This window comes from Citrus sinensis, chromosome 7 (assembly GCF_022201045.2).
Source record: "Citrus sinensis cultivar Valencia sweet orange chromosome 7, DVS_A1.0, whole genome shotgun sequence".
NCBI classification, from domain to species: domain Eukaryota; kingdom Viridiplantae; phylum Streptophyta; class Magnoliopsida; order Sapindales; family Rutaceae; genus Citrus; species Citrus sinensis.
The window spans coordinates 13,565,818-13,591,443 of NC_068562.1; the positions used below are offsets into that span (position 1 = coordinate 13,565,818).

At 38.8% G+C, this 25,626-nt stretch overlaps 2 protein-coding genes and 2 pseudogenes across 2 annotated transcripts; all 4 read left to right on the top strand.

Moving 5' to 3' along the window:
• Positions 1 to 2,776: 2,776 nt before the first annotated feature.
• LOC102606926 (amino acid transporter AVT6E) lies at positions 2,777 to 5,618 on the top strand. The gene is made up of 2 exons (XM_052431534.1): positions 2,777 to 4,836; positions 5,438 to 5,618. Exon 1 carries the CDS (start codon positions 3,086 to 3,088, stop codon positions 4,556 to 4,558), a length of 1,473 nt encoding a protein of 490 aa, XP_052287494.1. The 5' UTR covers positions 2,777 to 3,085; the 3' UTR covers positions 4,559 to 4,836; positions 5,438 to 5,618.
• A 1,186-nt stretch (positions 5,619 to 6,804) lies between these two features.
• LOC102612504 (probable disease resistance protein At5g63020) lies at positions 6,805 to 10,431 on the top strand. The gene has a single exon (XM_006465161.4). It carries the CDS (start codon positions 7,692 to 7,694, stop codon positions 10,362 to 10,364), a length of 2,673 nt encoding a protein of 890 aa, XP_006465224.2. The 5' UTR covers positions 6,805 to 7,691; the 3' UTR covers positions 10,365 to 10,431.
• A 913-nt stretch (positions 10,432 to 11,344) lies between these two features.
• LOC127898809 (uncharacterized) lies at positions 11,345 to 15,920 on the top strand (annotated as a pseudogene).
• A 7,879-nt stretch (positions 15,921 to 23,799) lies between these two features.
• Positions 23,800 to 25,333, top strand: LOC127898810 (disease resistance protein SUMM2-like; annotated as a pseudogene).
• Positions 25,334 to 25,626: the final 293 nt, after the last annotated feature.

The following is a 25,626-nucleotide window of genomic DNA, read 5'->3' on the forward strand; positions in this document are numbered from 1 at the left end:
ATATTTTTTATATTATATATATTTAGAAAAGCTTTATAACCTCTACTCCCAAAAGCTCAAATTTTGGGCTTTTCCTAGTAGAGGTAAATTAGCTTATTTAAGCTAAAAAAACTCTACTAAAAAAATAACCAAACACCATAAAAAATTTTAAAAAGTGCTTATACGATTAAATAAGCACTTATGGCTCTTAAATAAACCATACCAAACAGGCTCTAAGTGTTGCAAGTCCAAATCTAAAATAACACCATCTCTCTAAGATGTTGGGCATGGAATTAATGCCCTAAAGAAAACATGTCGAACAAGTAAAAATAAATAATGTGACTCACGTAATAAATGATAATAGCATAATAATGTTATATCAATTAATATAAGAGTGTTAAATATGTATCACATTTAAAAGCCACTAGAGAATTTAGGTCATAATTTTTTTAATAAAAAAATTGTAAGTCATAATATCATAAACATTATTACTATCATTATTATTATTATTTAATAATTATTAATATCTTTACACAAATATGCTCTCATCCAAACAAAAAATATCCGTAAGAACTCGGATTTCTTACTTTATAAAAGTAAACTATGTGTCTAGTCATTTGACTAATCTTTTATGTACTAAAATAATTTTTGCCTTGAGATAAAAAGAACTATTCATCTTACATCATGTTAGTTCTTAAATCTCAATAATGTGATAGATTATTATTATTATTTTTTTCAAAAGAAGTAGGCAAGAAGAAGCTTGAGGTTAATAGGAGTTGTTACAACTCAAAGCTTATCATGTTTATTTAATTTCCACATGTCCACTCATTTTGTCATGGTTGGGTGCTCCATCATCCATTTGTCCTTAACCATCCAAACCATAGCTATTGATAATTTCTCATTCTGTAATTTCACATTTACAATATCATAAATGCCAAACATCGTTTCTATAATGTATGAAATTAATTATAAAATAATAATGTCGCTGTCATCATGCATAGACCAAAGAAAATGAAATAATAATTAAAAAAAAATAATAGTCATTGTTTCAGAGGGAGGTGGTGAAACGAGATAACACACAAAAGATAGATGCGCTGTGATTGAGACTCCTCTTTTGTCATTGACATTGACAATTTCACAAATTTCTCTCTCTCTCGCTCTCTCTCTCTCCATTTTTTCTATATAAAAAAAAAATTATAAGAAGATTTGTATATAGATTTTATTTGATTGCTTAAGATTGAAGAATTGTCAAAAAGCACGTGCCTCCCACGTTCCACCGCCGAGCGGCGTGTGCGTGCATCACCTTTCTTGTTTGGTTGGGTTGGTGTTTTTATTTTGACGCTTCTTCAATCCCCTCCCTTTTTCATTTTCTCTACTTTACAAACGATTCCTTTTAATTCTTTTTGAGTGAAAATTAAACACTGCAAATTATGAGTTCATTTATTGACGAAAGGTTAAAGAATCGAATAATAAAAACTTTGTAATTTGCTGTAATTTTGCCCCCCCAAAAAAAAAAAAAAAAAAAATTCCCTGGGTTGGCGTTGCGCGAGGATTGAGATCTGGTCAACTGAGTTCGATTGGGCCCAAGTCTAATGTACTCTAAAAGCCCATTAAAATTCAATTCTTCTGGGCCTTCAAATTCTCTTTTTTCAGTCTTTGAACAAATACAAATTTTAATATTTGATTCATCTGGGAATTCTCTGAGTGTGTTCATTGACACCGTGTTTCAATCTCCCCCTTTTTCATTTTTCTCTACTTTACAAACGATTCCTTTAATTCTTTGAGCCAAAAAAAGAAAAATTGCAAATTATGAGTTCGTTTATTGATAAAAGATTAAATTATGGGTTCATTTGTAATTTGCAATTAAAGTTGCATGAGGCAGTTTAGGCTTACAGTTTTGTCTTAGTGTCCTGAAATTGTACAATTGAAGCAGGAATTTGATGAATTGTTGTTAGTTTTAGGCTTTCTGTTCGTCGCGTAAACGTTTAATCCCCTCTTTAGCAAAACGACCGCAAAAGCATGACAAAACGAACCAAAAGTCTCAAGGTCAAAGAGAGAACTAATAAGTACTAGAAAAGCAAAGTTGTGTTAAATTAATTATTAATTTATATTTTGGTCAACAACTTCGAACATAAGATATTTATAAATTTTTAAACAAATTTATTGATTTTTTTTTCTTTTTATGAACGTCAAAGTTTGAATATAAATAAAAAAATAGAATTTAAAAAAGAATATGTTTCCAACCACTCCTCTCATTTTATATTTTGTTCCCATCAACCTTTGTTGAGGGATCAATTTATTTTGTGTGTCATACTTGGTGGCGTGGCAAAGAATATAAATAAAAAATTATTCATCCAAGATTTTAAAAATTCTATTTATTAATAATGTTTAATATCTAAGCATGTTGTCAGAACAAAATTATTTTTTGAGCTAAACTTTAATTATGATATATTCAAAAAGATCTTGACAAATTATGACGCATGTCCTAACTTGTAGTTATTTAAGAGTTCGATAATATTACGTCAATTAATAAAATCACTTTATATTTAATTAATTTATAATTTTTATGATAAATTATCAACTTACAATACTTGTTTAGCTAGTTAAGAATTACGCGGACATAGTGTCTAGCTACATATATATATTAAACAAAAGATGTGACTTTTGCTGCCAATTTTAATCAAACTAAAATTATATTAGAAAATTAAAAAAAAAAATGTAGAAGAAAAGTCCAAAAATAAAAATCAAAATATAAAGAAAGTCCACGTAAGAAAAAAAATCCTCCAATAAGAGAACCTCTCAGTTTCCTGTGAAGTACATCTAGCCATTCTCTGTTCAAGAGCCAAGAAAAGAACTCAAAACCCGAGGGAGACAAACAGTTGACCCTGAGATCTAGGGTTCCATTGTTGTTCGCATCTCAATTCCATCCAAGAACTTGATGAGACGTTGATTCTGTTTGTTTCCCATTTCAAGATTTCATTCATTCATTGTAAGTTTTTAATCTTTACCCACATTTTCATTTTCATTATTTCATCTTCAACTCTTGACATTTCTTTAGCTTCCTAGAAAAATCTCCTTTTTAAAAATATTTTTTTCCTCGTAAGGAATGGATAGTAATTATACAGTTATTCCCAAGAATTCATTTTTAGAGTTACAAGTATACGATAATGATCAAAACCCGCCATCCCGAATAAAATCCCACGTCAAAATTCAAACTTTTGATGAAGAACACGATTCAGATTCCAAGAATTTTGTTGATCATGTTGATAATAATCAAGATGATGAACATGATGATTACCCCCTTATTAGTGCTAAATCCAATGAAGGGTCTGCTGTTGCTGGTGCTGTTTTTAATTTAACCACTACGGTTATTGGTGCTGGGATCATGGCATTGCCTGCTGCAATGAAGGTTCTTGGATTGGCTGTAGGCTTTGTGTTGATTATCTTTATGGGTATCTTATCTGAAGTTAGTGTTGAATTGTTAGTCAGGTTTTCAGTTTTGTGCAAGGCAACATCATATGGGGAAGTTGTGCAATATGCATTGGGAAGGCCCGCCAAGATTTTGTCGGAAATTTGTATAATTTTAAATAATGCTGGTGTTTTGGTGGTGTATTTGATCATTGTAGGAGATGTCATGTCGGGATCACTTCATCATACTGGGGTTTTCGACCAATGGTTGGGGAAAGGGATGTGGGATCATAGAAAATTATTGATTTTGATAGTGTTAGTGGTATTTCTTGCGCCGCTTTGTGCTCTGGATAGGATTGAATCTTTGAGCATGTCTTCAGCTGCTTCAGTAGCTCTTGCTGTCGTGTTTGTCGTGGTTTGTTTCTTTATTGCGTTTATTAAACTTGTTGAAGGAAAACTTGATCCTCCTAGGATGAGTCCGGACTTTGGATCAAAAAAGGCGATTTTGGATCTGCTTGTAGTGATTCCGATTATGACAAATGCATATGTTTGTCACTTCAATGTTCAACCTATCTATAATGAGCTAGAAGGGCGGACCCCCCAGAAGATGAACCATGTTGGAAGACTTACTACTATTCTTTGCATTGTGGTTTATTCATCGACAGCCATATCAGGGTATTTACTTTTCGGAAAGGACACTGAATCTGATGTGCTGACAAATTTTGATAAGGATCTTGGGATCGGTTACAGCACTGCCTTGAATTATATTGTCCGGGTTGGTTACATTTTTCATTTGATCCTTGTTTTCCCTGTCGTGCATTTTTCACTACGGCAGACTGTGGACGCCTTATTCTTTGAGGGATCAGCTCCACTTTTGGAGAGTAGAAAGAGGTCTTTGGCTTTGACAGTGGTGCTTCTGGTGTTGATTTACTTCGGTTCTACCATGATTCCAAGCATTTGGACTGCTTTCAAGTTTACAGGGGCAACTACAGCAGTGTCATTGGGTTTTATATTCCCTCCTCTTGTGGCATTAAGATTAAGGAAGGAAGGGCCGGGTTTAAGCCTTGGGGAGAAGTTCCTCTCAGGGCTGATGTTAGTATTGGCTATTGTAGTAAGCTTTGTTGGAGTTATCGGAAACATATATAGCTTGGAAAGCAAGTCTGATGATTGATCCCTGAGAGGTGATCTGTGGGATGTTTTTGCTAAGTTTTAATTTGGCAAATCTATATTTGAAGTCACGGGTGGGACTGAGCTTTAGTTTTTCTGACGTCATTCCTTTAGTCTTAGTCTGTTGATTTTGCTAAGATGTGGAGAGAAAAGCTTGGAAATATCTGGTGCCATGCACACATTACTGATACAATGTGGTTATATATGCTTCATAGGAGCTGTAATAAGTTGACTCACCATTGGAGTATTTAGGGAGAATACTTCCACGGACATGCCCCAGATGTAAGTTAATCAAACATTTTTTTCCCCGCCCAATAAATCCATCAATATCTTGTCCTAATTTTTATTTTTTTTGTCATTTTTTTCCATTTCTCTAGAATAATGTTATACTTGTATAAATGCAAGAACAATTCTGCTATTGAAATGAATTCCTTCGTCATTATTTTCTTCTACAAGTTAGGAATTGGATAAAAGGTTTTAATATTTGGAGTGACTGCTTTTACGGCTTATGTGTTTCTGCATTTCGATTTGATTAACAACTCTTACTCTTGCACAACATTTTATTGCTTGTTTATTTGTGAAAATGCATATTCAAGAACAAGTTCTAGACTGGATTATTGTTTTTCATGCTGAGCCCTTGTTCAGTTGTTTGATTGTCATGTATGTACGTGTGTCCATCTGAGATTCATACATGTATGGTCTACCAACCAAGCATGCCTCTAGAAAATCGTGTAGGCTTGTTATCAGTTGATCCAATTGAATCACTTAATTTTTCCGATGGCTTTGATTTATGTAATTGTAGCGTGTTACAACAATTAGATTTTAAGCCACTAGAAGAAACAAATGTCTCACGGCAGTAACAGTTCGTTATTCGGTAATGCAGTTGTTACTATGTAAGGATCGAACTCCGGACGCCTCCTTGTTGACGATATTACTTGGCTTATTGGCTATTTGAACTGAAGGGAGATCATGCGAGTATAGTTGGAGGGATTCAAGTTGAGCTTTCCATTATTTCACTTGTACTAGCCTCGAAATTACAAATTCCGCCACCCAACATTATTTCACTTGTACTAGCCTCGAAATTACAAATTCCGCCACCCAACGTAAGCTTCTATAGGCTTGGCAATACCTGGGTCCGGTCCGGGTTTTGGTGTTGCCCGGGATCGGACCGGGTGAGTGAAATGCAAGACCAGACCCGGGTTAAAACCCGATTTTTCCAGGTGTGGTCCGGGCTCAAGCTCGGCACCCCTTGGGTTCGGATTTTTGATTTGGGCTTCGAAGCCTGCATGTGATAACTTCAATTTTTTTTTCCTTCAATTTTTTCTTTCATTTTTCTAACAATACAAATTTTAAAAAAGAAAATAGTCAAATAAACTTATTCAATCTTAAGCTTTAAAAAAAAATGTCAAATACAAATATATAACATACTAACAATGCAAAATTTACACAAATAATAAATAAAAATTGTTTCAATCTACTTTCTAATATTTAAATTCATTCAATTTCTAATCTAAGGTAGTGTTTACTTGCTGGAGTGGGAGTGTAGAGTGTGGATTCCTCCCACTCCAGTGTTTACTTACCTTAAAAAAGGGGGGAGTGGGAGTGGGAATCCGTGAGTCCCACTCAATTTTGTAGTGGGGAGTGGGAATCCACTCCCCCCTCTTCCCATTTTATCCTTATAATTAAAATTAAAATAAATAATATTTAATAAAATAAATAAATAATATTTAATAAAATAAATAATATCATATTTATTAAAAATAATAATAATATCATATTTATTAAAAATAATAATAATATCATATTTATTAAAAATAATAATTATATCATATTTATTTTATTAAATTAATAAATATTATATTTAAATTAATAATATTAAACATTAATTTTAATAAATATTAATTATTTATTTATTTAATAATAATAAATATTTTATTCTAAAAAAATATTAATTTTGTACTATATTATCAATAATAATATTTCATTTGTGTTGCTATTATTAATAATTTTTATTCACATAATTTAAATTAAAATTAATAAAAAATTATGATTTACATAATTAAGAATATTAGTAATTATTATTAATTTATAAATATAATAAAATATTTATTTTATTTCTCAAATATATTTTTTATTAATTTTTTAATTACAAATTATAATTTTGTACATAAGGATAAAATTATAATTTAAAATAATTTACTCCCAATCCAAGACAAAGTAAATAAATAATTGGGATTCTGATTGACAATCCATACTTTCATTTAGTTTAAGTAAACACCCTACTCCCACTCCCACTCCACACTCCTAATCCAAGGATTCCCACTCCAATCCAAAAAGTAAACGCACCATAAACTCATTCAATCTATATAAAAAAAAATTAAATTAAATTGAACACAATAATCACAAAATAAATCTAAATAACATCCAACATGTCATAAATTCACAATTATATATTTATATAAAATATATTTATATATTTTTTTAATTTATTAAGAAACCAGGTTCGGATTCCAGGTGTTTTTTTTGTGTTGAGCCTGGATCTAGGCCCGGAAATATCCGGATTTGAGAATTTCAAACTCAGATTTGGTTTTTTGTGTATACGGTCTGGATTTTGCCCGGATCCGGTCCGGACGGTTTTTTTTGACACTCCTAAGCTTCTACTTGGGGGATACTCAAATTTGATCAAATCTTGTTGATCGATAAAATTTTTATTTAGAGTCAATTATATTTATATCTACTCTATAACTAAATTTACTTGCATAAAAGGAATGGGCCCCAAATGCAGTGTTTCAAGAAAAAGCAAGAACATATTGCACAAAAGCGATATGCTATTTTGTAAAAGGCGATTAAAGCCATCAGGAATGGGATGCCTAATCTTTTCAAATCATGCCGCGCGAAGGCAAAAACAACCAAGATTCTTTTATTAATTTCTTTTTCTTTTTTTTCAAAAAGAAAAGAATAAGAATAAAAAAAGTGATACGCTAATTTATTAAAGGCAATTAAAGCTGTCAGGAATGTAACATGTCTATTTTTTTTTTTAATTTTTAATTTTGATATACACTTCCGCAGCAGATTGTGTTCATCAATATCTTTAAATTTTTTTTGTGATTTCTCTTGGTTGAATTCTTATCCAAAGTATGGGTAACATTTGCCAAATCTCAATCTCGTGCGATGGTGCTTTTTTCAATCGTTGCTTAGATTGCTTCCTTGGAAAAGCAGCATACATAAGTAACCTCCAAGATAATCTTGTTGCCTTGGACACTGAATTGAGGAAACTAATCGCAGCAAAGAACGATCTGATGAGGAGGGTTAACGATGCTGAACGGCAACAAATGAGAAGGCTGGACCAAGTGCATGTGTGGGTTTCAAGGGTGGAAACTGTTGAAACGGAAGCTGGTGCATTTATTGGAGACGGCACTCAAGAAATTGAGAAATTATGTCTTGGAGGCTACTGTTCCAAGAACTGCAAGTCAAGCTACAAGTTTGGGAAACAAGTGGCTAGAAAGCTGAGAGACATCAAGACTTTAATGGGCGAAGGAGTTTTTGAGGTGGTGGCTGATAAAGTACCAGAACCTGCTGTAGATGAGAGACCCACTGAGCCAACCATGGTAGGCTTGCAATCACAACTTGAAGAAGTTTGGAGATGTCTTGTAGAAGAACCAGTTGGAATTGTTGGCCTATATGGCATGGGCGGTGTCGGTAAAACTACACTATTGACCCATATCAACAACAAATTTCTTGGGAGTCCAACAAATTTTGATTTAGTGATATTGGTCGTAGTGTCAAAAGACCTGCGACTCGAAAGCATTCAAGAAGTTATTGGGGAGAAGATAGGTTTGCTGAATGAAACATGGAAGAGTAGAAGAATTGAACAGAAAGCTCTTGACATCTTTAGGATTTTGAGGGGGAAGAAGTTTGTTGTGTTGCTAGACGACATATGGCAGCGGGTTGATTTAACAAAAGTGGGCGTCCCTCTTCCTAGTTCACAAACTAGTGCATCAAAAGTGGTATTCACAACCCGTTCCGAAGAAGTTTGTGGTTTGATGGAAGCTCACAAGAAGTTTAAAGTGCAGTGCTTATCAGGCAATGATGCTTGGGAATTGTTTCGACAAAAAGTTGGGGAAGAAACTCTGAACTGCCATCCTTATATTCTTGAGCTAGCCCAAACAGTGACCAAAGAATGTGGGGGTTTGCCACTCGCTCTTATTACCATTGGCCGAGCCATGGCTTGCAAGAAAACACCTGAAGAATGGAGTTACGCAATTCAGGTGTTAAGAACGTCAAGTTCTCAGTTTCCAGGTTTGGGAAACGAGGTTTATCCTCTTTTGAAATTCAGTTACGATAATTTGCCAAATGACACAATTAGATCTTGTCTCTTATATTGTTGTCTATATCCAGAAGATTGTTGTATTTCTAAAGAGAATTTGGTAGACTGTTGGATTGGAGAGGGTCTTTTGAATGGAAGTGTCACGTTAGGATCTCATGAGCAAGGATACCACATTGTGGGCATTCTTGTTCAAGCTTGTTTACTGGAGGAGGTAGATGAAGACGAAGTAAAAATGCATGACGTGATTCGGGACATGGCATTGTGGTTAGCTTGTGACGCTGAAAAGGAGAAAGAGAACTATTTGGTTTATGCAGGTGCTGGATTTAGGGAGGCGCCAGATGTCATAGAATGGGAAAAGTTGAGGAGATTGTCATTGATGGAAAATCAAATTGAGAATCTATCGGAGGTTCCTACATGCCCTCATCTCCTTACCTTATTTCTTAACAATGACGGCCTCTTACGGATAATCAACAGTGACTTCTTGCAGTCTATGCCTAGTCTCAAAGTTTTAAACCTCTCACGTTACATGGGATTATTGGAATTACCTTCGGGGATTTCAAAGTTGGTTTCACTTGAACACCTTGATCTTTCCACCTCACTTATATCTGAGATTCCTGAAGAGTTAAAGGCGTTGGTAAATCTTAAATGTCTGAATTTGGAAAACACTGGTCTTTTATTAAAAATTCCTCTGCAACTAATATCTCATTTTTCAAGGTTACATGTGCTGAGAATGTTCGGTAATGGTTATTTTTCGTGCGGCCTTTATCCAGAAGACAGCGTTTTATTCGGTGGGGGAGAACTCTTAGTAGAGGAGTTGCTTGGTCTGAAACATCTAGAGGTATTGAGCTTGACCTTGGGAAGTTCTCGTGCCCTCCAAAGTTTTTTGAACTCACATATGCTACGAAGTTGTACTCGAGCTATGCTCCTCCAAGACTTCAAAGGTTCGACTATGGTTGATGTTTCTGGCTTGGCAAATCTGAAGCAGCTAAAAAGATTACGGATTTCAGACTGTTATGAATTGGTAGAATTGAAGATTGATTATGCAGGGGAAGTACAACATTTTGGTTTCCACAGCCTTCAGAGTTTTGAAGTAAACTTTTGCTCTAAATTGAAGGACTTGACACTCCTTGTTTTGATTCCAAACCTCAAGTACATTGCAGTAACAGATTGCAAGGCTATGGAAGAAATCATAAGTGTGGGAGAATTTGCTGGAAATCCAAACGCATTTGCAAAACTCCAGTATCTTAGAATAGGAAATCTGCCAAATCTGAAGAGCATTTACTTGAAGCCCTTGCCCTTCCCATGTCTAAAAAAATTGACTGTAAGTGACTGCTATGAGCTGAAGAAGCTTCCACTCGATTCCAACAGTGCAAAGGAGCGTAAAATTGTTATTCGTGGAGCTGCAAACTGGTGGAGAAATCTTCAGTGGGAGGATGAAGCCACTCAAAATGCTTTTCTTTCCTGTTTTCAATCTTTAGCATAGATCACATTTGATTAATTTCTGGTGCGTGCTTCTCCAAGTTAAATAAAATACTATTTTTACGGCTTGATTTCATTATTATAGACGTTTCTTTCTTCTTCAACATCATAAACTTGCTTAGATTGGTGCAAATTAAATCGATCTCTGTAAAATTCTGCTGCACCTTTGTGCAGAAGTAACAAAACACTAAATGAAGGCCATTACTCATGCTTGAATATATATTGTTCATTTTTACTTTGCTGGAAATGTGCCTACAGACAAACACCAATTATATTCATCTTTCAATCAGCTGCATGTGAAAAGTAAGTAGAATCCAACCTTTTTTAATTTTATTATTAACTCACACAATCATTGAAGATCGAACTTAGGATTGGAACAGTAGAGCTAGACCTTAGCTTAGGAAGGCCGCTCCTTACTATTGATTGGATTAATCCAATGATCACCAACTTACAACTAAAATTAACAATTCTAGGTAAAGCAGTGTCGAATTCCCAATGGCAATTAATTCAGTCAAACAACAAAAAACATTAACCGTCAAAGCAAACTTGACTAAAACATGAGTCTGCCATTTGCGGAAATGCTAAACTGGAACCATCCGCTGAAAAATATCCTGAAGCACCAAATTAATATCCTTCGGAGTCCCACATTTATCCAATTGGATATTCAATAATCAAATGAAACAAAGCTAGTTTTGGGAAAAAAAAAAAAACAGAATTATAAGACACACCGCAATGAATAAGAAAATGATTTTGCTGCTTACATTCTCATTCATAACATCACTATTTATAGTGCAAGGGCCCTGATTTATTCTCACTACATTACAAGAAAGGATAACAACCTCTTAACTCTGGTACATTTTGTCTCATTGCTTGATGACCAGCTCACAACCCTTATCTTGAACCAAATTTCTAGGTCTTTCTAGGTTTCTTTCTAATGCTAGCTCTTCATCTCAGCCCTCTGATGTCTGATCAAGTCTCTCCTTGATGATTGAATCTGGTGCTTACAATAATTACACGTTGGTTCAAGATCCACTTTTGGAGAGTAGGAAGAGGTCTTTGGCTTTGACAGGGTTGCTTCTGGTGTTGATTTACTTTGGTTCCACAATGATTCCAAACATTTGGACTGCTTTCAAGTTTACAGGGGCAACTACGGCGGTGTCATTGGGTTTTATATTCCCTTCTCTTGTGGCATTAAGATTAAGGAAGGAAGGGCCAGGTTTAAGCCTTGGGGAGAAGTTCCTGTCAGGACTGATGTTAGTATTGGCTATTGTAGTAAGCTTTGTTGGAGTTATGGGAAACATATATAGCTTGGAAAGCAAGTCTGATGATTGATCCCTGAGGGGTGATTCTGTGGGATGTTTTTGCTAAGTTTTAATTTGGCAAACCTATATATGAACTATGAAGTCACGGATGGGACTGAGCTTTAGTTTTTCTGACATCATTCTTTTAGTCTCAGTCTGTTGATTTAGCTAAGATGTGGAGACAAAAGCTTGGAAATATCTGGTGCCATTCACACATTACTGATACAATGTGGTTATATATTCTTCATAGGAGCTGTAATAAGTTGACACACCCTTGGAGTATTTAGGGAGAATACTTCCATGGACATGCCCCAGATGTAAGTTAATCAAACATTTTTTTCCCCGCCCAATAAATCCATCAATATCTTGTCCTAGTTACTGTTATAATTGTATGCATGCAGGAACAATACTGCTATTGAAATCAATTCCTTTGTCATTATTTTCTTCTAGAAGTTAGGAATTGGAAAAAAGGTTTTAATACTTGGAGTGACCTCTTTTATGAGTTATGTGTTTTTGCGTCTCAATTTGATTAACAACTTTTACACTTGCAGAACATTTTATTGGTTGTTTATTTCTGAAAGTGCATATTCAATCATGGAATAGGAACTCGCAAAGACGATGTCAGCACAGATTCTAGACTGCATTATTGTTTTTCATGTTGAGCCCTTGTTCAGTTGTTTGATTGTCGCATATGTATGTATACGTGTCCATCTGAGATTCATATATATATAGTGTACCGACCAAGAATACCTCTAGAAAATTGTGTAGGTTTGGTATCATTTGATCCAATTGAATCACTTAATCTTTCCATTAGGGATGGTTTTTAACTCATTATCTGATTGCGAAGGCTGTTGTTGCTGCTTGCATTGGTACTAAATTTGGAATTGATGGGAATCCTGGGGAGCTGCCGAAGTGGTACGCAATTGTTGTAGTGCTTTTCTTCTACATATACGTTGCTGGATTTGCCTGGTCTTGGGGTCCTCTTGAATGGTTGGTGCCTAGTGAAATTTTACCACTCGAAATACGATCAGCGGCACAGAGTGTGAGTGTTTCTGTCAACATGTTATGCACATTCTTGGTTGCGCAAGTGTTCTTGAACAAGCTATGCCATCTTAAGTTTGGCTTGTTCCTTTTCTTCGGGTTCTTCGTAATGGTGATGTCATTCTTCATCTACTTCTTCTTGGCGGAGACCAAGGGAATTCCGATTGAAGAAATGGGTAAAGTGTGGAAGATGTTGATGCTGAAATCTGGTTGCCCTTTGCCTGACTAGATTGGCTCACCAACGATTGTATTGACAATGATGAAAATACTACACTCCACAAGCTTTTGCAATTACACAAACTCTTGAGGCTTAGATCACCATTTTTCCTCCTTCAAGACTTGTGTTCACAGAAATAAATCACAGGGGCCGGTGTTTTTTCCCGCGAAAACTCTCCGATGCTTAAGTCAGTATGTAGGTTTGGGAAAACTGTGTAATTTAAGTTCGTGCACACTAGCAGCAATGTTCTCAAAGAAAAATGTATTAAAGGTTTTTATGAAGTAAAATTCTGATGTCAATTTGGCAGAATTTTCCCTCACTTTTTCTTTTTCTCCCCTTTCTCAATCGATTTTCCCAGCTTTTATAGGCAATCGTCCCATGTTCATAGAGCATTTCCCATGTCCATCATACTCGGGCGGTCAAGGGCCTTAACGGGTTCCAACTATTAAACGTGAGTAAATGTAGGGCAAATGTTCTCCCTAGCGGTTTGGGGCGTGGCGAAATTGTCGCATTGTTGCAGGATTGTGCATTCTTTCTGAATGACAAGCTTGTGGTCGGCACGTATCTATGGTCGGTACTCATTTCTGGTCGGCTGTTATGTGCTCCATGAAGAAGACATCACCAGGAATCTATTCATACCATTCAGTCGAGGAGATTCAGCCCCGGCTAGGAAATGAGGACATGTATGACTGATGCTTTTTCATTATTGAATACTAGTCCCCAAGTTTCTAGTATTACGAGTAAGGCTAGTTAAGATTAGAAATTAAGAGTCGAACCTGGCCACATCCGGGTTGCGTCTTCCTATTTATTGCTTTGTTGTGATGGATTTGAGGTGACGCTTTCTACTTAGAGGATTTCTAGTCAGGATGTAGATGTATGTTAGTGTTTCCACATATGCTACCGAGCTAACATCTTGTCACGTCGTCTTAAATGTCGATGACGTGACACTTTTTACACCATGTGTTTGAAATTTGAAATGGCGATTTATCTGCCCTCGATACACGCTGATTGAACTGACACCCATGTTACTTAAACGCTTCCATTCTCTCTCCTGCGTAAAATCCCTAATTCGAAGGTTTTTATGGCATCCCATTTTACGTCATTCTATCGTGAACCAACTCATTTTATGAAATTAAACACACTTTCTACGCCGGAGATTTCCTTTTGCTTGGCTCCCTCGCCGTCACAGCAACGCCACTAGCGTCCATCTACCTAGGTATCGCCCTTAACCCCCTCTTTGGTTGTTGTTGCGTGGGTTTTATACTGTTCTTTCGTGCTCTGATGTCTGGATTTGCTGTACTTTCCTCTTAAAACTTCACTATGTTAAGACAAAAAGGAAAAATAATCATAGTTGAGAGCGATGAGGAGATAAATTCGTACCCTAATTTGTTGAGAGCCATTGATCCCCAAAACCCTTCTAGTAATGTAGGTCTTTCTTCTAGTAAGTACACTCTTAGGTACTCTTAACCAGAAGCTATTCCGCCACCTTATGATTACGAGCCCAATGGGAACCATAGTGGGCAAGCATCTGGTTATAGGGAGAATCGCAGTTCTGACGAGGCTGAGATCCCTGGAGAAAATGGTGGCAATGAGGAGAGTAACTCCGAGCCGAGCCGACCAGCCAAGAAAATAAATCTCGGTCATAGAATGGAAGTCGATTCTTACCCCATTGATTACCTCAAGTGTGCCACCACCCATTCTGACCTATTTAAACTAAGAACCCTTTATCAAATCCCCAACGATGTTTTCCTTACTATCTCGGGAAAGGTGATGCTCATAGTCGTCCTCCTAGAGGTTATGTAACTTTGCATCTGGAGAGCTTTAAATTAGGAGCTAGATTGCCTATTCAACCTTATTTTGTCAAGATTATGGGTGGCATGCATCTAGCTCCTAGTCAGCTTCACCCTAACGGGCGAATGGTACTCTCGGGCCTGTTTGTGTTGTGGGAATGGTGTCAGCTTGGGAAACCCTCCATTATGGAAATAAAGAGCTTGTATCAACTGAGGAGTAGTCCAAAAGAGGCATGCTGGTATTACTTCATGTCGAGCTCTGCGAAGAGGAAACCCATCACCGGCTTTCCCTTTTCATGTAAAAATTGGAAGAACAAGTTCTTCTTTGCTGGGGAAACTGGTACCTAGCGATTCAGTCGCTTGGTGGTGATATTCACCTTCCCACGCGTTTTGTCACCCCAGGTCATTTTTTTTTCTTTACGCTTCATGTCTCTGGTCGTCAATTATTTGTTTCTTTAACCTTGTTTATGTTTTCAAACTCGTGGGGTCTGGTCAGTAAACTCGATGACGAGCCGCTGCTCAAAGTCGAAACTGCTCTGGTTAACACCTTCAACTGCCATGATCTCTTATCATCGACCAGTCTCATCGAATCCCGTCTAGTTAACGTAGCTGCCGGGATAGATAATAAGATCCTCAGCGCCATGTCAAGGAAACATGCTTGGGTGTCGGGCGAATCCAGCAGCGCTCCCTTTCCTCAGAAGAAAAGCAATACCGGCCTTTCCAAAACCTTTGCTCCTGCTCTGCCCCCTCCTCCGACCCGAAAGAATGGTGGGGAGAATCTTCGCGAAAAGAGTCCTGAGGGTAGCGTTCAATCCAGAGATCGGACTTCGTCGCCCCCGCCTTGTGACCGATGCGATCATTTGGCCTCTTACCAGAGGAAATACACCAAATCAGTGAGGCCTAAAATGGTTAAAGATGTTGAGAGCATGGATCTTGACGAGTTGGGGGGTTCTCACCAAAGGGTTGCTTTCAAGCTTGCTACATTGGCTTCTTGCTACAAACTTACGACCGCACGTCATAAGAGAAAACAACAGGCAGAGATTCAGGACCTAAAGAAAAAGGTTGAATCTGCTGACTGCTCTAAGGAGAAGATGCTCGAGCTGCACAGACAGGTCATGGACCTAGAAGAGAAAGCTGCTTCTGCTGAATCCAATTCTTTTCAGCTTGAGAGTGAGTTGGCTGACCTGAAGTCCGACCTCGAGGATACTTAAAGCGAACTAGACACTCAGAAGACAGCATACGAAGAACAAATCAAGTCCTTGGAAATGCTGGTAGCTGAGTTAAAGGGTAAGTCTGCTGATGTGAATGACCGACTGGACGCGGAGTATGATTATGGGCTTGCCTTTTGCTATAAATGTATCATGTTCGTACTCAAGAAATAATATCCAGAACTGAACATGAACAAGCTGGAGGCGGGCGTGCAGGAGTATATGGCTGAGCAGGGCTAGGGGGACAAGGACCAAAAAGAGGCTCTTTCAAGTGGGGAGCAGAAGAAGGAGACAAGGGACCAAGCTTTAGGCGCAGGTCAGGAAGTGGTACCTGCTCCTTCAGAAATGGTCGGTCTTTCTTTGCCTAAGATTGCAGATCCCTCTTCTGTTGAAATTATTGATCCTTCTACTCATGACCCATAAACTTTAATCTTTATGTAAATCATAAACTTTTTGCTTAGTTACAAACGTTGGAATTTTATAAGCTTTTGATGCTTTCTAATTGTTTCCCTGCTAGTCTTTTCTTTATGGATTGCCTTAAAAAATTTCCTCGAGCTTCAATCAGCTCGTGGTATAACCATAAAGTAGGTTTTGTGACTTTATTTGCCCGCCCTCAGACGACTAAGCGAGTTTGGGCAACTCTTTACCTCAACAAATTTTGTAGATCTTGCTTGCTTGTCCTCAAATGATTGAGCAGGATTAGGCACTTTTTTACCTTAATGAATTTTGTAGATCTTGCTTGCTCGTTCTCAAATGACTGAGCATGATTAGACACCTTTTTGCTTTAATGAAATTTATCACTTTTGCCTGCTCTTCCTCAAGCGACTGAGCATGAATATGCACATATTTGCTTTTAACGGAATTTGTTGATTCTGCCTGCTGGTTCTCAAGCGATTGAGCAAGATTAGGCACATTTTTTCCTTAATGAAATTTATCGCTTTTGCCTGCTCGTCCTCACACGACTGAGTAGGAATAAGCAATTCTTTTGCCTTAACAAAATTTGTTGATTTTGCTTGCTCGTCCTCAAGCGACTGAGCAAGAATAGGCAACTCTTTTGCCTTAACAAAATTTCTTGATTTTGCATGCTCGTCCTCAAGCAACTGAGTAGGTTTAGGCAACTCTTTTGCCTTTAAAATCGTTTTAACAAGATATATGTGAACATAATTCATCTCTATTGAACATTTGACTGGTTACAAGGAATAAAACACATGCACATGCAACAATTTCTTACTACATCTAGCGGAGATAACTTAACAAGAAAAATTTCACAAAGTACTTTGCTTACTGGAAGTATTTCTTTAAGTGTTCAGCGTTCCATGATTTCTTCACCTCCCGTCCATCTGGGTAGGCCAGCTTATCGGCTCCTGGGCCAGTTGCTCGTATTACCTTGTACGAGCCTTCCCAGTTCGGGTCAAGAATGCCATGGTTAGGATCTTGCGTGTTCTAGTTTACTTTTCTGAGAACCCAATCCCCGGCTCGGGATTGCCTTATGCGCACATTTCAGTTGTAGTAGCGTATGATCCTCTGCTGATACTAAGCTACCTTCTGCAAGGCTTTTTCTGTCTTCTCTTTCAGTAGATATAAGTTTATACACATCTGCTCATCATTTTGCTCCTTACTGAAATATTCTGTTCGATGTGTTCCTACTCCGATTTCTATTGGGACCACAGACTCATGACCGAAGGCCAAGGCGAATGGGGTTTCTCCAGTTGCGGTTTTATGTGTTGTCCAGTAGGCCCATAATACCCTTGGTAGTTCATCGGCCTAGGCTCCATTCTTCTCTCCCAACCTGATTTTCAGGAGTTTTTTTATGACTTTGTTGGCTGCCTCTACTTGTCCATTTGCTTAGGGGTGTGCCGGAGAACAAAACTTCAATTCAACACCTAAATTTTGACAAAACTCTTTGAAATTATGGTTGTCAAATTGTCTTTCATTATCGGTTATGATTGCATAAGGGATCCCCATATATGCAAATGATGTTCTTCCAAACGAAACCGATTGTCTTCTTCTCTTTGATCTGACTTAAAGCCTCTACTTCTACCCATTTCGTGAAGTAGTCTATAGGCACAATTGCATGCGTTGCGGCTTCTCGTCCTTTGGGCAAGAGACCAATTAGGTCAATCCCTAATTGTGCAAAAGGTCGAGGAGATGACATAGCGATCAGCTTTTCTGGACGCTGAGCAGGGACATCTGAGAAACTTTGGCAGACTTAGCCATTTTTTGCGCATCTCGGTGCATGCTCGGCCAAAAATATCTATGTCGCAGTGCCTTGAACACTAAAGTCCTTGCCCCCGAATGATTGCCACATTTTCCACATGTATTTCCCGCAGCACATAATTTGCTTCCTCGTCATCTAAGCATCTCAGGAGTGGTAAAGCGAACCCCCGACAGTAAAGCATCCCATCAAGCAACATATATCTGGCTGCCCGACATTTCAACTTTCTCATTTGCTTTCTATCCACTAGTAATATGCCATCACAGATATATGAGAGAATTGGATCTATCTAGGATCTTCCATTGTCCACCCCCATCACTTATGCTTCTACCCCAATGCTTGATGAAGTTCTCACCTCCAGTAGGACTGACTTGGGCAACTTCGAATCTGCAGTTGCAGCCATTGTAGCCAGTATGTCTACTCGATAGTTTTCTGTCCTTGCTATTTACTTTATTTCAACCTCTCAAAATAGCCTAATCATCTGCTTTGCATTCTTTAAATAAAGCTCAATCTTCTCTCATCTTGTCTGAAAATGCTCGTTAAGCTGATTACAGACAAACTGGGAATCTGCTCGGATCTCGACCCTTTCTGCTCGTAATGCGTGCGCCAACTTAAGCCTAGTAATGAAGGCTTCGTACTTCGCCTGATTATTCGTGAGCTGAAACTCAAACTTTATTGCATACGAGACCTCAACCCCCTCTGGACTACGTATCACCACCCTTGCTCTGGATCCTTACTCACTGCGTGACCATCAACCATTATTAACCATACCTCTTCTGGCTTTTTTTTCTCAACTGGTTGCTCCTCGTGAACCCCTATAAGTCTGCCACAAAGTCGACCAGGGCTTGTGCTTTGATGGCTCCTCGGGGTTGGTAGGTTATGTCAAACTCGCTTAGCTCCACTGACCATTTAACTAAGTGACCAGATGCATCCGATTTCAGGAGTGTTTTTCGGAGAGGTTGATCAGTCATTCAATTATCAGGTGCGCTTGGAAGTATGGTTTGAGCTTATGCACCATTATTACCAAGGTCAGTTCCCATTTCTCCATTACGGGATACCTAGTATCCACATCCACCAAGGCTTTACTGGTGTTGTACACTAGATATTGCTTTCTTTCATCTTCTCTAACCAACACCGAACTGGTAGTCCACTTGGAGACAATCAAATACAAGTACAACTCGTCGCCCTCCCTTGGAGTTGATAACAATGGGGCACCGGTGAGTTATTCCTTCAGCTTCCCAAATGCCTCATCGCATTCCGCTGTCCACTCCATTTTTTTCTTTTCCTTATAATTTGGAAGAAATGGTGGCATTTATCTGTGGCCTTTGAAATGAATCGGTTCAACGTTGCCAGCTTCCCAAATGCCTCATCGCATTCCGCTGTCCACTCCATTTTTTTCCTTTCCTTATAATTTGGAAGAAATGATGGCATTTATCTGTGGCCTTTGAAATGAATCGGTTCAACATTGCCAGCTTTCCCGTGAGGTTTTGTACCTCCTTGACTATTCAAGGAGACTTCATCTCTACTACCGCCTGTATTTTCTCTAGGTTGGCTTATATTTCTCGGTGGCTCACCAGGAATCCTAAGAACTTATCCGACCTAACCCTAAATGCGCACTTTTCGGGATTTAGTTTCATTTTGTACTTCCTCAATAGCTTAAAGGTTTCTTCCAAATGCCGTACATGATCTGATGAGTTCTTGAAATTTGTAATCATGTCGTCCACGTACACCTCCATTGTGCGTTCGATCAGCGGTTTAAAGATTTTATTTACCAATCTTTGGTAAGTGGCTCCTGCATTCTTTAAACCAAATAACATTACCCTGTAACAGAACAAACTCATATTAGTGATGAATGTAGTGCTATCCTCATCCTGTTTGTCTTGGGGTATCTGGTTGTATCCAGAAAAGGCATCCATAAAACTAAGCAAGCTGTAGCCAGCCGTTGAGTCAATCAGTTGGTCTATCTTCGCAAAGGGAAACCATCTTTTGGGCACGCCTTATTGAGGTCCGTAAAATTCACACACATCTTCCATTTTCTGTTTGCCTTCTTTACCAGTACCACATTAGAAATCCACTTTGGATACCGGGCTTCCCTAATAAAACATGCTCGTAATAATTTTTCCACCTCGTCATTTATGGCCTCGTACATCTCTTGATTAAAGCACCTTCTTTTCTGTCTCACTGGCCTAGCCTTTTTTTTATTGCTAACTTATGGCAAGCGATCTCAAGATTAATTCCTGGCATGTCTTCATGCGAACAGACAAATATGTCTGCATGAGATTGTAAGCACTTTACCAGCCCGTCCCTTATTGCCTCGCTCAAGCTGGACCCGATTTTTACTGTTCTGCTCGGATCATCCTGGTTCACCACCACCTCCTCCAAAGTCTCAGCTGGCTCCTGGCGACCCTTCCTGGAATCCCCTCGGCTATCGAGCGCGGTAACTTGTGAGGTTTCCTTAGCAGCTGTAGCATGGCAACTCCTTGCCATCCCTTGGTCACCTTTCACCACGCCCACCGCCACATTCGCTTTATACTTCAACGCCAGGTAATGCGTGGATATGATGCATTGGCTTACCCTTATAAATGGTTGCCCAAGTATTATCTGGTAGGGGTTTTTTTTTCTACAACAACAAAATCCAGCATCACTGTCTTTTCAAACAACCTTGAGCCTATAGTAATCGGCAGCTCAATGATCCTCAATAGAGTCAACCGTCCTCCTTTAAATTCTTTTAGAGATGTGTTCGTACATTCTAACTTCAGGTCTGCAATTCCCATTTCATCTAAGGTCGATTTAAAGAGTATGTCGACCGAGCTACCTGTGTCCACCAGTATCCGTTGGAACTCTTTACCCGCCACAATCGCCTTGATTACTAGTGCGTCCTCGTATGGGTATATAAGACACCTTCATCATTATCATCTATCCACATGATGGGAACTTGCCTCACATTCGCCTTCTTGGTTGTCGGCAAGTTAAAAAACACCTCTTTGCTGGTTAGAGCATATCTTCCATAATTATTTCTTGTTCTATTCCAATCACCAGCTAGTGTTGGCCCTCTTGTGGATGGTTGGCTGTTCACGGTCCAGATCCCTCTCAATTCTAGCTCTCGATGTATATTGCGAATCTATAACAGAAAATGCCCCATTAACATACTCATTAAGATACCAGTTCCTTACCAGATCTTCAATTTGGTTTTTCAGATCACGATATTGGCTGATAATGTGCCCATGAGTGTCATAAAACCTGCAGAACTTGCCTTTATCCCGTTTGTGAACAGGTTTGGTTACAGGGGTAGGGGGTACAAGAGGCCTTGCCCTTTAATCCTTTCATATAACTCTTCCATAGAAATCTTCAATGGGGTATACTGTTTGTACGCTAGGCTCTAGTCAATCAGTTGGACTGCTCGGCTATCGTGAAAATCGTCTCGGGCTGGCATTGGGGGTGGCTGGTTTGGTCGGCCAACCTTGGGGTTAATTGCATTTAATGTCCTTGGAATGTTGTGATAATGATGGGCAACCATATGTCAGAATTCTCGTTGCTGTTCCGGGAATGGGGAGCGCTAATACTGAGCTTGGCCGTGCTGGAACTGTTGCGGTCTTTGAACCATCTGATAGGGACGAGTCCGAGCTGATGCTCCCCACCTATTGATGATTCATCGGTTCGTCCGCTCCCATTTGATACTTTCTTCTCCTTTCGCCTCATCTCCTCCAACTGTTCACTCTTTATTCTCGCCGTTTTCTCCTCGATTTCTATATCCTTCTTCGCCTGTTCATACCCTGTTGAATAACTTTGAATAACAGGATTTCTCAGGTTATACCACAATCGACCTATCCTCACCCCTTATTTTAACTTTTTCAATGCTTGAGGGTGATTGAAAGCCCCTAAATCAATTACGGCCCGATGATATCTCTTTACAAAATCACGAAGAGATTCATGCTCCTCTTGTTTCATCCTCATTAACTCTATCATATCGTCCTCTGGGGCTACCGCTTCGCGGAATTGCTCGGCCAACTCTTGGCACATTTGCTCGTAGCCCTTTATACTTCCACACAGTAACTTACTGTACCATTCTCAGGCTCAACCCTCCAACATCAATGGGAATACCCTACACCGTTTTGCTAGTATTAACCCCTGCACTCCCGTCATATCATTGAAATGTTCAATATGCACTAGCTTGTCACTTCTCCCAGAATACTTGAGGTCGGGAAAACGAAAATCCCTCGGGATCATAATAACCATGATCTCTGCTGACAATGGAGATTCGTTATTTAACATTATCCTCTAGCTAGAGGGCTTTCTTTTGCCCTGCATCTTATCATCACCTGTGCTAATCGTCGCACCTATCCCTCTAATTCTAAAGCCTAACCAGGATCACGGGCAGCAACCTAGTTCAATGTTATGCAGCCGCCATTTGAGCTCGCTTTCCTCAGCATTCACTCCTTGGCTATCAATTCCCAAAACTCGCCTAGAGCGAGATTGGTCTTTTCCTTCATTCTCATATTCTCTTGGGACTCGAACTGCACCTCTATGGGGATGTACCCCATAGGGCTGTTCCCCCAATGGAAGAACCTCCTCATTTCTATGCCTTCGATGGCTGGGTTCCGCAGTGGCCTCATTTCTTGTTGCGGCGGTCTTATAATCCCTTCTTTGTTCATCCCTCAGCTCATGCAATATAGTGGTAAGGGTCTCCATCTGCTTTTCCATTCGCTCCATTCGTTCTTGCACCACTCTATCCTTAGCCTCATTTGCTATCTCTCGGAGGGTGATTGTCTCACTAGTTTCATTGTCATCCCCTAGGGCGTCACTCCTTGTCACATCCATAACTATTCATTCGCTACTCCCCTGATGATTACTATCTTTGTGGTAGCTTTTTATCCAACTGTACTCCCTACAAACAACGCCAAAATGTTGATGCTGAAATCTGGTCGCCCTTTGCCCGACCAGATTGTTGTACTGACAACGATAAAAACGCTACACTCCACAAGCTTCTGCAACTGCACAAACTCCTGAGGCTCAGATCACCCTTCTTCCTCCTTCAAGACCTGTGTTCACAGAAACAAATCAGAGGCGCCGGTGGTTTTTCCGGCGAAAGCCCTCCGATGCTTAAGTCAGTATGCAGGGTTTTTGGAAAACCTGTGTAATTTAAGTTCGTGCACACTAACAGTAATGTTCTCAAAGAAAAGTGTATTAATGGCTTTTATGAAGTAAAATTCTGATGTCAATTTGGCGGAGTTTTCCCTCTCTTTTTCTTTTTCTCCCTCTTCTCAATTGATTTTCCCAACTTTTATAGGCAATCGTCCCACGTTCATAGAGCATTTCCCATGTCCATCATACTCGGACGGTCAAGGGCCCTAATGGGTTCCAACTATCAAACGTGGGACGTCGTGTTCTCCCTAGCAATTTGGGGCGTGGCGAAACTGTCGCATTGTTGCAGGATCGTGCATTCTTTTTTAATGACAAGCTTCTGGTCGGCACGCGTCTCTGGTCGGTACTCATTTTTGGTCGGTACTCGTTTCTAGTCTGTTGTTACATGCTCCATGAAGAAGACATCACCAGGAATCTATTCATACCATTCAGTCGAGGAGATTTGCCCCCGGGTAGGAAATAGGGACATGCCTGACTGATGCTTTTTCATTACTCAATAGAAGACTCATTGGTTCTGGTGTCGTTATGTCGGTGAAGATGATTTTGTCCCCGGTGGAAACGTGGAAATGCACAAAGGAAGCAATGCTACCAAGAATGTGTGATAAAAAACAACTCCGGAATTTATTTTCCGTTTTTCATTTTTCTATTTTGTGACACTAATCAATCAACATTATCATATGTTAACAACTCCGGATTGTTGTTTTTTATGTTGAGCCTTGTTCAGTTGTTTGATAGTGGCATATGTATACCTGTCCATCTGAGATTCATACATATATGGTGTACCGACCAAGAATACCTCTAGAAAATTGTGTAGGTCTGGTATCATTTGATCCAATTGAATCACTTAATCTTTCCATTAGCATCCGACATTGAGGAGGAGAAAGAGGAACATTTGGTTTATGCAGGTGCTGGACTAAGTGAGACGCCAGATGTCAGAAAATGGGAAAAGAATGTGAGGCGATTGTCATTGATGGAAAATCAAATTGAGAATCTATCCGAGGTTCCTACATGCCCTTATCTCCGTACTTTATTTCTTAACAATAACGCACCATTGCGGAGAATCGATAGTGGCTTCTTCCAATCCATGCCACGTCTCAACGTTTTAAACCTGTCAGGTGCTATACGACTGTATTCTTTTCCCTTAGGGATATCAAAGTTGATTTCATTGCAACATCTTGATCTTTCAAATACAGGCATAGCAGAGTTGCCAAAAGAGTTAAATGCGTTGGTGAATCTGACGTGTTTGAATTTGGAAGAGACATGGAGGTTAACTGTAATTCCACGGCGACTAATATCCAGTTTTTCAAGTTTGCATGTGTTGAGAATTTTCGGCAGTGGTTATAGTTATTCCGATGGAATGATTGGCAATGGTGAATTTGAGCAATTGTGTGGTTTGAAATATTTAGAAGTATTAAGCTTGAACTTGAGTGATTCTGGAGCTCTCCAATGTGTTTTGAGCTCGCATTAGTTACGATGTTGTACTCACGCTCTGTACCTCAAAGGCTTTCGACGTTCGAAGTCTCTTGATGTTTCGGCTTTGGCAGACCTGAAGCGCCTCAACAGATTAAAGATTGCAGAGTGTTATGGGTTGGCAGAATTGAAGATGGATTATAAAAGTGTAGTGCAAAACACGGGCCAATCTTTTGTTTTCCACAGCCTTAAGAAGTTTCAGATATCCTATTGCAAAGAATTGAAGGACTTGACATTCCTTATTTTCGCTCCAAACCTCAAGTCTATTGAAGTAGACAGTTGCTATGCTTTGGAAGAAATCGTTAGCGATGTTCCAGAGGTGATGATGGGAAATCTAAACCCATTTGCTCAATTCCATTTTCTTTGTTTCTCTTATTTGCCAAATTTGAAGAGCATCTACAGGAAGCCCCTACCCTTCCCGCATCTGAAAGAGATGAAGGTAATTCATTGCCTTAAGCTTAAGAAGCTTCCACTCGATTCCAACCGTGCAAAGGAGCGGAAAATTGTTATTCGTGGATCCAGAGAAAGGTGGGAACAGCTTCAATGGGAGAATCAAGCCACCAAAAATGCTTTTATTCCATGTTTCTAGTCTCTCGATGCAGTTCGATATTGATTCTGATAGTAATTCCTGAGCAGATATTGTATTTGATTTCTGGAGTGGTGCCTGCTTTTTCTTGTATTGATCATCTTGTTAATTCCCTTCATGTAAGATAAGACGCTCTGTTTCCTGCATTCCCATTTCTTGTTCCATTCGCTAAAAATAATTTTACGAGTACGGATTCTTAATAATGATTATTCTCTTTGTAATAATCTATGAAACTTTTGGTTAGATTCATCATTAGCTAGTATGTGATTTGTTTATTCAACTTCAGATGCATGGCA

Excerpts from the sequence above, each read along its gene's own strand:
- LOC102612504 (XM_006465161.4), top strand. The coding sequence starts at position 7,692 with ATGGGTAACATTTGCCAAATCTCAATCTCGTGCGATGGTGCTTTTTTC.
- LOC102606926 (XM_052431534.1), top strand. The coding sequence starts at position 3,086 with ATGGATAGTAATTATACAGTTATTCCCAAGAATTCATTTTTAGAGTTA.